This window comes from Microtus oregoni, unplaced genomic scaffold, assembly GCF_018167655.1.
Source record: "Microtus oregoni isolate MIOR12 unplaced genomic scaffold, Mior012 000019F_ref0000042, whole genome shotgun sequence".
NCBI lineage: Eukaryota > Metazoa > Chordata > Mammalia > Rodentia > Cricetidae > Microtus > Microtus oregoni.
The window spans coordinates 4,468,463-4,479,094 of record NW_024543078.1 but is presented as its reverse complement, the minus strand read 5'-3'; the positions used below and the strand labels follow the sequence as shown (position 1 = coordinate 4,479,094).

The following is a 10,632-nucleotide window of genomic DNA, read 5'->3' as shown; positions in this document are numbered from 1 at the left end:
CTTGATGCGGAGCAGAGAGCTACCCTGATCCTGATTCTCCTGTCTCTGTAATGGATTAAATAAAAAAGCTGCAGGTGTCCGAGTGGCTGCAGCAGGCAGCTGGCCATGAGACCATGCCGCAGGTCTCCGCAGGTGGCTGGTGCCAGGCAGGGAGACGCGGCGGCGGGTGAGAGACAGAGCCATGGACAGTGCAGAGTGAGTTCCATATTTATTTAGTGGACTATAAAGAAGAGGAGGAGAGCAGAGAGGCAGAGAGAAGCGAGAGAGAGAGAAGGGAGAGACATAGCTGCCTCTTCGAGAGGGAGACAGAAAAGGAAGAGGCTCAGGCTGCAAACAGGAAGATCTGCCTGCCTCAGCAGACAGGGGTGGAGGGGGAGGTGGGCGTGGCTTGTCTCTTAATGAGACAACAGATCATTACACCATCTCCCACGGCAACAGACTGGGTTTTGGTTTTGGGTTTTTTTTTTTGTTGTTGTTGTTTTGTTTTGTTTGTTTTTGTTTTTGGAGACAGGGTTTCTCAGTGTAACAGCCCTGGCTATCCGGGAACTCACTCTGTGGCCCAGGCTGGCCTCGAACTCACAGAGATCTGCCTGCCTCTGCCTCCTGAGCGCTGGGATTAGAGTGCACCACCACTGCCCGGCTTGTTCTTAAACTTTCAAAAATCCCACACAGACTACAAGCACAAACTTAATGTGACATTTTAAGTAGATGAGGCTCTAAAGACAAGAATTTCTTGAAATATTCTTTGAACGGGTGATAACTACATGAGTTCAAACTAGTCACTAGCCGCCCAATGCTACGACTACATTACCCAGAAGGCCGCGGGCGCCGCCGACGCCCTAAAGCGGCCCCGGAGCGTGACGTAGCCCGGAAGCATGCACGTGCAAGCCGGCAAGCATTATGGCGGCCACCCGTCTCCTCGGGGCTTCCCAGATGTGGGCCGGCTGTCGGCTCCGGGCTCTCCCGGTGCCCGGAGGACCTGGAACGCTCTCCGTCCGGGACTACGCCAAGAAGCCAGGTGAGGCGCCTCCGGAGGAACCAACGTGGGCACGGTGGGAGGCCAGGAGAGTACGTAGTGCGCAGGCGCGCTGCTGTGGGAGGCGGGGCTCCGGGAACTGCTATTGCGCAGGGCAGGGGGAGGCCAGAGGCGCCGACCGCTGCAGGGCGCCTGTAATACCAAACCCACCCGCAGAAATTGAGTTATTGCTGGTTTTTTTTTTAAGATTTATTTATTATGTTTACACCGTTCTGCCTGCACATCTACACACCAGAAGGGGCACCAGATTTCAATGTGTGAAAGCGCCTTCCGGGAAGCCCGCAGCCTGAGTTCGATCCTCAGAACCCACGTAAACGTGGAAGGAGATGGCCGACTGCACAAATGCGCTACTGTGCCCCCCACGCGTGATAATACTTAAAAATTACGTTTTGAGGCTGAACATGATGGCCAATACCTTTAATTCCCTCACTCAGGACGGAGAGGCAGAGGGGTTTCTGTGGGTTACAGGCATTCCAGGAAGACCACATCTCAATAGAATATATTTTTTTAAATATCTATTTATTATGCATACAATATTCTGTCTGTGTGTATGTCTGCAGGCCAGAAGAGGGCATCAGACCTCATTACAGATGGTTGTGAGCCACCATGTGGTTGCTGGGAATTGAACTCAGGACCTTTGAAAGAGCAGGCAATGCTCTTAACCACTGAGCCATCTCTCCAGCCCAATAGAATATATTTTTAAATGTTTTATTTTTCTGCCGGGAAGTGGTGGCGCACACTTTTAATCCCAGAACTCAGGAGACAGAGACAGGTGGATCTCTGTGAGTTTGAGGCCAACCTGGTCTACAGAGTGAGTTCCAGAACAGCCAGGGCTACCTAGAGAAACCCTGTCTTCAAAAACAAACAAACAAAAAACAACAACAAAAAACTTTTTTGATGTTCCAGGAGAGCTGTATAATGATATCTTGTCTCAAAATATAAATAAGTTTTGTTTGTTAGTTTGTTTTTGGCACAGGTAGTCATATGTGCCACGCTGGCGTAGAGCCGCTGAGCCATCTCGCTAGCCTTACTTTTTTATTTTTTCTGAGACAGGGTCTTATGGTCCCCCAGCCTCAGCTGAGACCTCTGGGCATCGGGTAATAGACACATACTGTCCTGTCCCCATCACTGAAAGGAAGAGGGGCTGAGTGATCAGGCCACACAGCCTCGGGCCAGGGGACTGGAGACCCTGTTATACCTGGGGGTGTCCGGAGTTGCCAAAGCCAGGAGGCCTCACAGAGGGAGGCATGGGGGCAGGGCTGGGCAGCCTAGAGTGACCTGAGCTCACTCTCTGCAGTCATGAAGGGCAGCAAAGGTGCCAAGGGCAGCGTGGCCACTGAGGCCCTGAAGGACCCTGAGGTGTGCACAGACCCCGCCCTGCTGACCACACACGCCATGGGGGTGAACATCTACAAGGAAGGCCAGGACGTGGCCCTGAAGCCAGACTCCGAGTACCCCGAGTGGTGAGTGTAGATGGCCACCTGGCCTGCAGGGGCACCCACCCACCCTGGTCCACCTTGGCTTCTGGATGCCAAGCCCTGGTACTCCCGCTTACAAATGGGGAGCTGGTGCACAGGACCGTGTGTCCCTGAGGGCAGAGGGGCAGGTGGGGGCTTTGTTTTCCTTGACAGAGATTTAAGGCTGTCTATTCCTGGCTGTCCAGACCCTGGTATCTCCTGGAGTGAGCTGGGGACCAGACCAGTTAGCTGCATGGGCCCGTGTGGTGGGGCCACTTTCCCAGGACACTGGGAGAGACAGGGACTGCGGGTGCAGCCTGGGCTATCAACCAGATTTTGAGTTTCCACACAGAGCCAGGGTCCAGTGGCTGGAAGGTGTGGTCTGTGCAGATCCCGGAGCAGGACACAGCCTGCTCTGGGGCAGTGGCAGGAGCCTGCGGCTGGAACTGAGGGGGACCAGGGCAAGAGCCAAAGCCCCAGCTCAACACCACCTACATCCCAGAACTGTGAGGTGGCCATGCAATCTTGACACTCTCCGCAGGCTCTTCCAGATGAACTTGGGTCCCCCCAAAAAGCTGGAGGAGCTGGAACCTGAGTCCCGTGAGTACTGGCGACTGCTGCGTAAACAGAACATCTGGCGTCACAACCGGCTAAGCAAGAACAAGAAGCTGTAGCTTGAGGATGGAGCATCTCACAGGAAGCTGCCCGGCCCAGGCCAGCGAGAGGGCTCAGCGGGGAGCAGTGCTCACTGCCCCACGTGAAGACCCGAGTTCAATCCCCAGAACTCACATGGTGGAAGGGACAGAACTGATTCCTGCAAATTCTCCCACCTCTGCTTGTGTGCTTGGCAGCGCAGGCCAAATGCACACAGACAGACAGACAGACACACAAACACACACACACACCAATAAACAGGTATGGAAACAAATGACTGACAAGTGTCTGTGGCAATGAGCTCTGTCTAGGACGCCTCAGCTCCAGACCTTGATGGGCAGGCGGGCTGGTCCAGGGCTGGGCTCCAGGCCTTCAGGCAAGGCTAAACCCAAGTGCGTCTACACCGAGGACTGTGACTCGGCCTGGTCTGGGGCCTCCGGGCGGAGAGGGGCGGCATAGGCCCCCTGCCCGGCCAGCTGAAGGGAGCTAGGCGCAGGGCTGAGTGCTGTTGCCTTCCTTCTGGGATGGGTCTTGTTTATCCATCGTCGGACCCCAGAGCTGAACCTGTCTTTGCCAACGTCATGTGGCCCAAGTTCCCCTCAGTTCCCAGGCAGCTCTCTGTCCAGCTGAGCTATGAACTACGAGAATGGGTGAGATTGTGTGCGGGGAAAGAGACACCAAGGTGACAGGGCCTGCTCCCCGGGACCAGTCGCGTGGTTCTGCTGTCCTCCTGTGCCTCACTGGAGGGGTGTGAGGCCCTGCCTATGCAGTAGGAGTCTATGGAGCCTTTCTTGGCAACAGCCATCTTACCCCAAACGCCTTGTGGCAAACTTAGAGTAGAGCCAGGCTGGTGCCCCTGATTTCCCCACCTGCCTCCTTCCTCCTCTCGGCAGCAGCCACATGGACTCCAGCACTCCTCCACTGGGGGCACAGCCTGGCTGTGCTCTCTGCCTGGAGCACCTGGACCTCCTCCTTCCCCTTGGTCAGTGTTTGCCATTCTGTTGGCATGGCAACACCAGCATGGGCCAGAGTGAGTTCCCCAGCTCTCCGTAGTTAAGAGGGAAATCTTGTGTCTTCTTGAGTGCTTGGTGTCAGCACAGCATGTGGTATGTGCACACCTGTGAACGGGCCAGCAGGGGGTGGGGTGGACTGGGGTGGGGAGGATGGCTTTGTGAATGGAGGAGCGGAAGAGTGGAGAGGCGGAGAGATGCAGGGTGGTCTGGAAGGTGGGGAGTGGATGGTTGTGTGAGCCATGGGCCTTGTTGGTAGTTGGGATGTGAAGGTAGACAGCGTCCTGTCTGCTACACTCTCAATGTTACTGACACAGCCTTTGACCCCCAGCTTGGCTCTACTTTGATGTCTGAAATTCCATGGAAGAAAACCACCTTGGCCTTGGATCCAGAAAGTCTGGGTCCCCTCTGCACCCTCTACCTTCTCTACGGGCAAGAGACTTGCTGTCCTGGTACCTGTCCCTTTTGTGACATGGACACCCCTCATTCACCCCACACCGTGAGATGGGATGTGATCTGAACGCCTCAACTTAGTGCTGCTACATGGGGCCTTTAGGCTCTCTTCTGTAGCACCTCCTGAGCCTGCAGTGACTCAGGCTCCCATCCCAGCAGATGCCCCTGGGGCCACTTAAGATAAGAGAGGATGAAGGAGGCAAGGCCCTGGGGGCTGATGACAAGCAGATCCCCAGCCCGCCTATTCCCCAGAGGCCTCACAGGCTGGCAGGGGCAAGGTAGAGTAGGCAAGGACTTGGGGCAACAGCACAGGCATCAATAATTGTGTGGACTCAGGACAGTGGGGGCAGGTGAGGCCTGCCACAGCCGAGTGCAGGGAGCCCGAGGGTGGGGGCAGACATGGGCTTCACAGAGACACAAATGTACCAATCCTTCCGATCACTCTTTATTGGGGGTTCAGGGACTTGGGAGCCTGCGCACTGGCCCATCCTGGTGCCGTGACCATGAACCTGTGTCCTTTTGCTCCCTGTTTCAGGGTCAGGGATCCTGGCTCCGTGGGGGAGCTGAACCCTCAACTTCCTGTCCTGCAATGGGAGCTGCGGTGCCCGCGCTGCGGAGCTCGCGGCCCAGCTTCTCTGCTATTTTGCGGAAGGGAGGTCTGCGTGCAGGCTCGGCCTCCCAGCAGCTGCCCATGAGGGTGTGCACAGAGGCTGGGCAGCCGTCGGGGGGCTCCATGCGGTAACCCTTCTCCACGGCCTCTGAGACCTCCTTCAGCGACTGCAGACACAGAGCGTGGAGCGTGGGTGGGAGGTCAGCAACATAGGATGCACAGGGCACCCCTTCCCAGGGCGCTGCTCACCATTTTGGGGTACGGAGCTCTTCCATACGAGAAAACTTCCCACAGCAGCACCCCAAAACTCCAGACGTCCGATTTGCTGGAAAACCGCTGTGGGGGCAGAGGTCAGGGTGAGCAGGAGCCCCGCGGCCTCTCTGGACATGCTCCTAGGTTACTCTCCCCTCCATGCTAACTAAGTCCATGCCAGAAGGGCTGCCCTGAGCCCTGGGCATTTCCCCTTGAAGCTCAGAGAGGTCGAGGGATGTGCATAGGGTCACAAAGCAGTCACAACATCAAGCTCCCTCTGAGGAACCCCAAAACCTCAGGGGTGGAACACTGCTCACCCCATTCTTGAGAGCCTCGGGTGCTGACCACTTGACTGGCAGCCGGCTGGAGTCCAGTCCCTTCCGCTCAGCCTTGGCTAGGCCAAAGTCACTGACTTTGGCCACCAGGTCCTCAGAGACCAGGATGTTGCGAGCAGCCAGGTCCCGGTGTACCAGCTTCTTGCCTTCCAGGTACTCCATGCCTTCAGCAACATGTCTAGGGACAGACAAGGCCCAGTCACCCTGCACTCAGGCCTCAGTTTCCCATTCGACTTCAGGACCTACCTTCCCAGAAGGAATGTCACTTACAGGGAAAACTGCAGGAGCTGAGATGTGCCCACGAGGGCGCGGCCCCGCGTGCGCAGGAAGTTCACCAGGTTGCCCTGTTTGGGGGGGAGGGACCTGGGGGTCTCCAGGCTGTTGGGCCACCCCACCCATCCACCCATCTGCCACCCCACACACCTTGCTCACGTGCTCCATGACAATGTACAAGCCGTGGTGCAGGATCACGCCTAGGAGCCGTACCAGGTTCCTGTGCTGCAGCTTTCTGGGGGCGCGGGGTGGGCGGGAGGTGGGGGTGGTGGGAAGTGAGTACAGACCGGCACCCCAACCCTGGGACCCAGCCCCACCCGGCCACTCACGTCATCACAGCTGTCTCATCCAGGAAGGCCTGGGCTGTGACGTCACACTTGATATTCTTCACGGCCACCTTCTGCCCCAGGTACTCACCCTGCAGGACGGCTGTGGGGGGGGGGGGGATAGAGCTCAGGACCCACCAGCAAGACAGACAGACCTGCTGACAGCCCTGCCTAGAATCCCCCAGTGAGAGCCTGGGGGCGTGGTCAGGGTGGAGCCCCGCCTAGAATCCCCAGTGATGGCCTGGGGGCGTGGCCTTGGTCCATTCCCAGTCCCCAAAAGAGAAATAATGCAAATACAATGGCTGTCTCATTATTCAGAATTCAAATTTCTGTTCCATGAAGAAGCCCACAGGTCCTGCCCATGTTTGCATAGTTTCCAGCCGCTCGGATGGACAAGGCATGGTGACGGCGCGTGTTCACTGTCCTCTGGTCTAAATCCTGGCTTTCTGAGCAGAGCTCCTAGGCGATGAGGGCGGGGCTGCGCCCAGCCACCTGTCCAGCCTGGGAGGTGCCGGCATTGCCTTCTGCGCCCCCTCCTCACCTCCGAACTCCCCTTCTCCAATCTGTGCTCCCAGAGTCAGGTGCTGCAGATCGAGTAGCCAGCCAGCTGCAGGGGCAGAGAGACCAGGTCAGAGCCACAGCCCGCTTGCGTCCAGTGAGCTGTGGAGTGCTAACACCCCCAGAGCTACGCATGTGCCCACCCAGCGGCTGCCCCAAGGCTGTATGGCGGACACCCCACCCCCGGTGCCAGTTACAATCCTGCAAGCCACAGTCAGTCCACAAGGTCATCAGGATTCAGTCCCACCGGGTTCCCCCGACTTCAGCTGTGGCTTCAGGACCTCCCTCAGGGATAGGGGCTGTGGCTGCCTGGGCCCCTCCAAAGTCTCTGGGGGGGACACGGGTTCTGGAATATTCCTGATCTTGTCTCTGACAGGCTTTTGCACTCTATACACACCCTACTTCTGAAAGGCCCCCTCCTTCCCCGCAAAGCTCTCCAGTCCCCAGCTCTGAAGAGTCTAGCAGGATAGACACCTCGCTCTGTCCTGAGTTTGTCTGGGACTCCAGGCCCCACAGAAAACATGTGACAGCCAGGCTTGGAAGACTAGGGTTTAACCAAGCCACAGCAGGGGCTTAAGGATGAGCGATTGAGGCTGAGAGGTGGGAGGCTGAGGTTGCGCCTGGGCTGGTGCATATGAGAAGATCTCTCCTGGGTGACTGCCATACCCTTTGCAAGCTCCTCCTCGGCTGACTTGGCACCCTGTTTCCTCTTGGGCTTCACCAGCTTGGTGCAGATGGCCCCCTTGTCCTTGGTGTAGTGCTGTGGGAAGTGGGAGCCATAAGCCTCGGTCTCCAGGGACCCCCTGCCCCTCACTCCTCCCACCACAGTCTCCACAGTGGGGTAGACAGAATTACCCACCCGTGCACCAGGCTAAGGTGACTGGTTTCCATGGCAATAGTGGGGGTGCAGAATGGGAGGTGAGGGGCGGTTGTTGTCCCCGTGAGGCTCCCTGGAGAAGTGACCCCAGTTCTAGGGACAGTGAGGCTCCTGGAGACCCCCCCACTCCATCTTGCCACCCCTCCTGCTCCAGCGGTTTCCCACAGGACACCTCCACCATGTCCATCAGGTTACAGAAACACACGGCCTCGTCGATGGTGAGGTGGCCGTCTCGATGCAGGACACGGTAGTGGATGACGTCTCGGCCAAAACTAACACACAGGACATAGTCTCCAGGGTGACGAGCCGACTCTCGCACGAGAAACAGCCCGTCCTCGGGGGGCTGCAGCTGCTGCACGGCTTCCTGACCCGAGATCTTACCGTGGAACCATCTGTGGGGACCCGCGGGGAGAGGATATAGTGTGGCACAGGGAGGCTGCGGCCCTGATGCCACCCACCCTACCAGGGCACCACTCACGGCATGAGGCTGAGCTTGGGGTCTGCAGAGAGGGCCTCCCGCTGGCGCAGAGCAGTGGCCGCCAGCAACCCCTCCTGCCCACTGCCGTGGTGCTTGGCGCGGTACCAGCCCTTCTCCTGCATCGGGAGGGAAGGAGCTCAGGGAGTCTGTCCTGGCACCCCTAAATGCACCCCAACTACTTTTCAGCGCCCCCTCACCTCACAGGCCTCCAAGATGGTCACCATGTCGCCCTTCCGAAAGGCCAGCTCACCAGGCTTGGGGCGTGAGTTCTCACACTTGGTCATACATTGAGTCCCAGGGGCCCAGCGCCTCTGGGGATGAGACAGAGGCCGGGGATGTCAGGGACAGAAGCTGTGAAAATTGGGAGGGACAGGGAGACCTGGGAGAAACTGAGAGCTGAAGACAGGACAAGGGAATGGCGAAGACACAGGCCAGTAGCCTAGCACTCAGGTGGCTGAGATAGGAGGATTCCAGACCAGTTAAAGGTCAGCCTGGGCTGCAGTGAGAACTTTTCTCAAAAAAACTAAAAAATAATTCTGAGAGTGGTGGCCCACACCTGTAGTTCCAGAACTTGGAAGGCAGAGGCAGGTGGATTTCTGAGTTTGAGGCCAGCCTGGCCTATATACTGAGTTCCAAGCCAGGCTCATCTGTATAGTGAGACCTGGTGTCAAAAAAGCAAAATAAAACAATAAGTAAGTAAGTAAATAGATAAATAAAAGCAAACTTGGAGTGGATAGAAGGGAAACTGAGTCAGAGAGAGAGAGAGAGAGAGAGAGAGAGAGAGAGAGAGAAGAGAGCAGAATCACAGTAACGTGTAGAGGCCTGAGTGGCCAGACTGGCCCAGTCCCTGGGGGAATGTCAGGGGTGGGAGCTTGCCTCCGGGCGCACGCCCTCCCCCAGGACAGTTGAGAATGGTCTGGTAACTCACGGTTGGCATCCTAGCTGCGACAGGCGAGGGGTGCCAGGCTCGGAGGAAGCGAGGGCTCACCTGTGGAGGAGTCAGTGTGATGTTTAGATGTCCCCAGGTTCATTTCCTTCCGCTGGGCCTGGCCGGGTGGAGGCAGCACCACGAGACAAAGAACCTCCTCGAGCAGCCCTCAGGTGGCTTAGGTAGTGACCCCTCTGCAGCCCAGGCTTTGGGAAGTTATCTTTACCCGAGGAAGGTCCTTAGACTCCCAGCCATCAAAGGCCAGCCAGGAGACCCCGGAGCCTTGCCCTGCCATTGCTCCGGAAGGGAAACTGAGGCCTAGCGGCAGGAGTGTAGGGATCTGATGACTCTGGTGGCAGCCAGGGTTGTGTGTGGGGAGGACGGTGCCAGGAGCTGGGCCCGCAGCTTCCTCTTTCCTGGGCTGTGGGCAGGGGCGGTGACTCAAGGTCATTCCTGGGAATCTGACCCTGGGTGGAGTCTGGGGAGGCCGGGCTCCTACGTGGCTCCTCAGGTCACCAGGGGTCACTAAGGAAGCATCTGGAAGGACCCACACGACCCCAGCGTGGATAGCGCAGAGCAGTGACTGCTGGGGTACCCAACTGGTGGCTGGTAGAGGCCAGGGCAGAAGGTTGAGGTGAGCTTCTGGCCTCGGGCTCAGTGGGTTTTGCAGGGCAGCTGCGCGCAAGCGGAGGCGCACGTGCATCTGGGCACAGGTGCCACCTTGCCATCGTGTGCGCGCGACATGGGTGCCTGCTAGACACGGGTGCCGGCTAGACGCGGGCACCTGTGCTTGTGTCTGCAGCACACATGGGCCCTGCAGTGACCACCAGGGCGCGCGCACTCAGAGACGCGCACGCCGCACCCAGAAAAAAAAAAATACCCAGCCCTGGCACCTGACGTCCCCGGGTCCAGGACCGTTTTGAGGGGCGTCCCCTCTCCACCCGCGCGCACGCGCTCACCTGCTCAGGGCGCAACCCCGGGAGGGTGCCCGCCAGCGGGTCGTGCGCCCCAAGGCTCAACTCGGAGCAACTTGCTCCGCTTCCTCATTTTGGGGCGAGGATGGAGGGGACCCGGCTCGGAGCCCCTGCGGGTCCTAGCGCCGGCCGTACTACGGGCCGCGCTACCGCCTCCTCCCGCTCCGCCTCCCGGGCGGGATGCTGGATGCCGGGTGCTTGGTGCCTGGTGTCCTCTGGGTCCCCGCTGAATCCCGGCCTTCCGTAGACCACCCCGGAAAGGCTAGGAGCAAGGGACGGCTCGCGCAGGCGCAAGTACAAGGAATTGGAAGGAGTTCCCCGTGTGGGGAGGTGATCAAGGCAAGCAGCTCACAGCACAACGACCTTCACGCTGCAGCCACGGCCCCACAGCGTGGACCTCCACTCCCCGCT

The 10,632-nt window shown here is 58.3% G+C and overlaps 2 protein-coding genes across 4 annotated transcripts; one reads left to right on the top strand and one right to left on the bottom strand.

Moving 5' to 3' along the window:
• The first annotated feature begins 859 nt into the window (after positions 1-859).
• Positions 860-3,424, top strand: Mrpl54 (mitochondrial ribosomal protein L54). The gene is made up of 3 exons (XM_041669674.1): positions 860-1,018; positions 2,334-2,499; positions 3,035-3,424. The coding sequence occupies exons 1-3, from the start codon at positions 901-903 to the stop codon at positions 3,165-3,167; spliced, it is 417 nt and encodes a 138-aa protein (XP_041525608.1). The 5' UTR covers positions 860-900; the 3' UTR covers positions 3,168-3,424.
• Positions 3,425-5,039: 1,615 nt separating this feature from the next.
• On the bottom strand, positions 5,040-10,509 carry Matk (megakaryocyte-associated tyrosine kinase). 3 transcript variants are annotated; one of them, XM_041669070.1, is made up of 13 exons: positions 10,207-10,509; positions 9,248-9,307; positions 8,517-8,630; positions 8,320-8,435; positions 8,014-8,233; positions 7,631-7,724; positions 6,948-7,013; positions 6,410-6,509; positions 6,231-6,315; positions 6,078-6,151; positions 5,790-5,985; positions 5,470-5,556; positions 5,040-5,387 (listed from the first exon to the last, which is right to left on the bottom strand). In XM_041669070.1, exons 2-13 carry the CDS (start codon positions 9,254-9,256, stop codon positions 5,148-5,150), a joined length of 1,401 nt encoding a protein of 466 aa, XP_041525004.1. In that variant the 5' UTR covers positions 9,257-9,307; positions 10,207-10,509; the 3' UTR covers positions 5,040-5,147. The 3 variants fall into 3 exon arrangements, with proteins under 3 accessions (XP_041525004.1, XP_041525006.1, XP_041525005.1); XM_041669072.1 differs by lacking the exon at positions 10,207-10,509 and adding an exon at positions 9,474-10,128; XM_041669071.1 differs by lacking the exons at positions 9,248-9,307; positions 10,207-10,509 and adding an exon at positions 9,308-10,122.
• Between the last annotated feature and the right edge of the window lie 123 nt (positions 10,510-10,632).

Bases quoted from the DNA above. Each gene is read 5' to 3' on its own strand.
- Mrpl54 (XM_041669674.1), top strand. From the start codon at position 901: ATGGCGGCCACCCGTCTCCTCGGGGCTTCCCAGATGTGGGCCGGCTGT. The intron at 1,019-2,333 runs GTGAGGCGCCTC...CACTCTCTGCAG, and splicing joins GGACTACGCCAAGAAGCCAG to TCATGAAGGGCAGCAAAGGT. The intron at 2,500-3,034 runs GTGAGTGTAGAT...CACTCTCCGCAG, and splicing joins GACTCCGAGTACCCCGAGTG to GCTCTTCCAGATGAACTTGG.
- Matk (XM_041669072.1), bottom strand. From the start codon at position 9,950: ATGCACGTGCGCCTCCGCTTGCGCGCAGCTGCCCTGCAAAACCCACTG. The intron at 6,510-6,947 runs GTGAGGAGGGGG...CCCCCCCCACAG, and splicing joins TGGAGAAGGGGAGTTCGGAG to CCGTCCTGCAGGGTGAGTAC. The intron at 6,152-6,230 runs GTGTGTGGGGTG...CCCCCCAAACAG, and splicing joins TCATGGAGCACGTGAGCAAG to GGCAACCTGGTGAACTTCCT.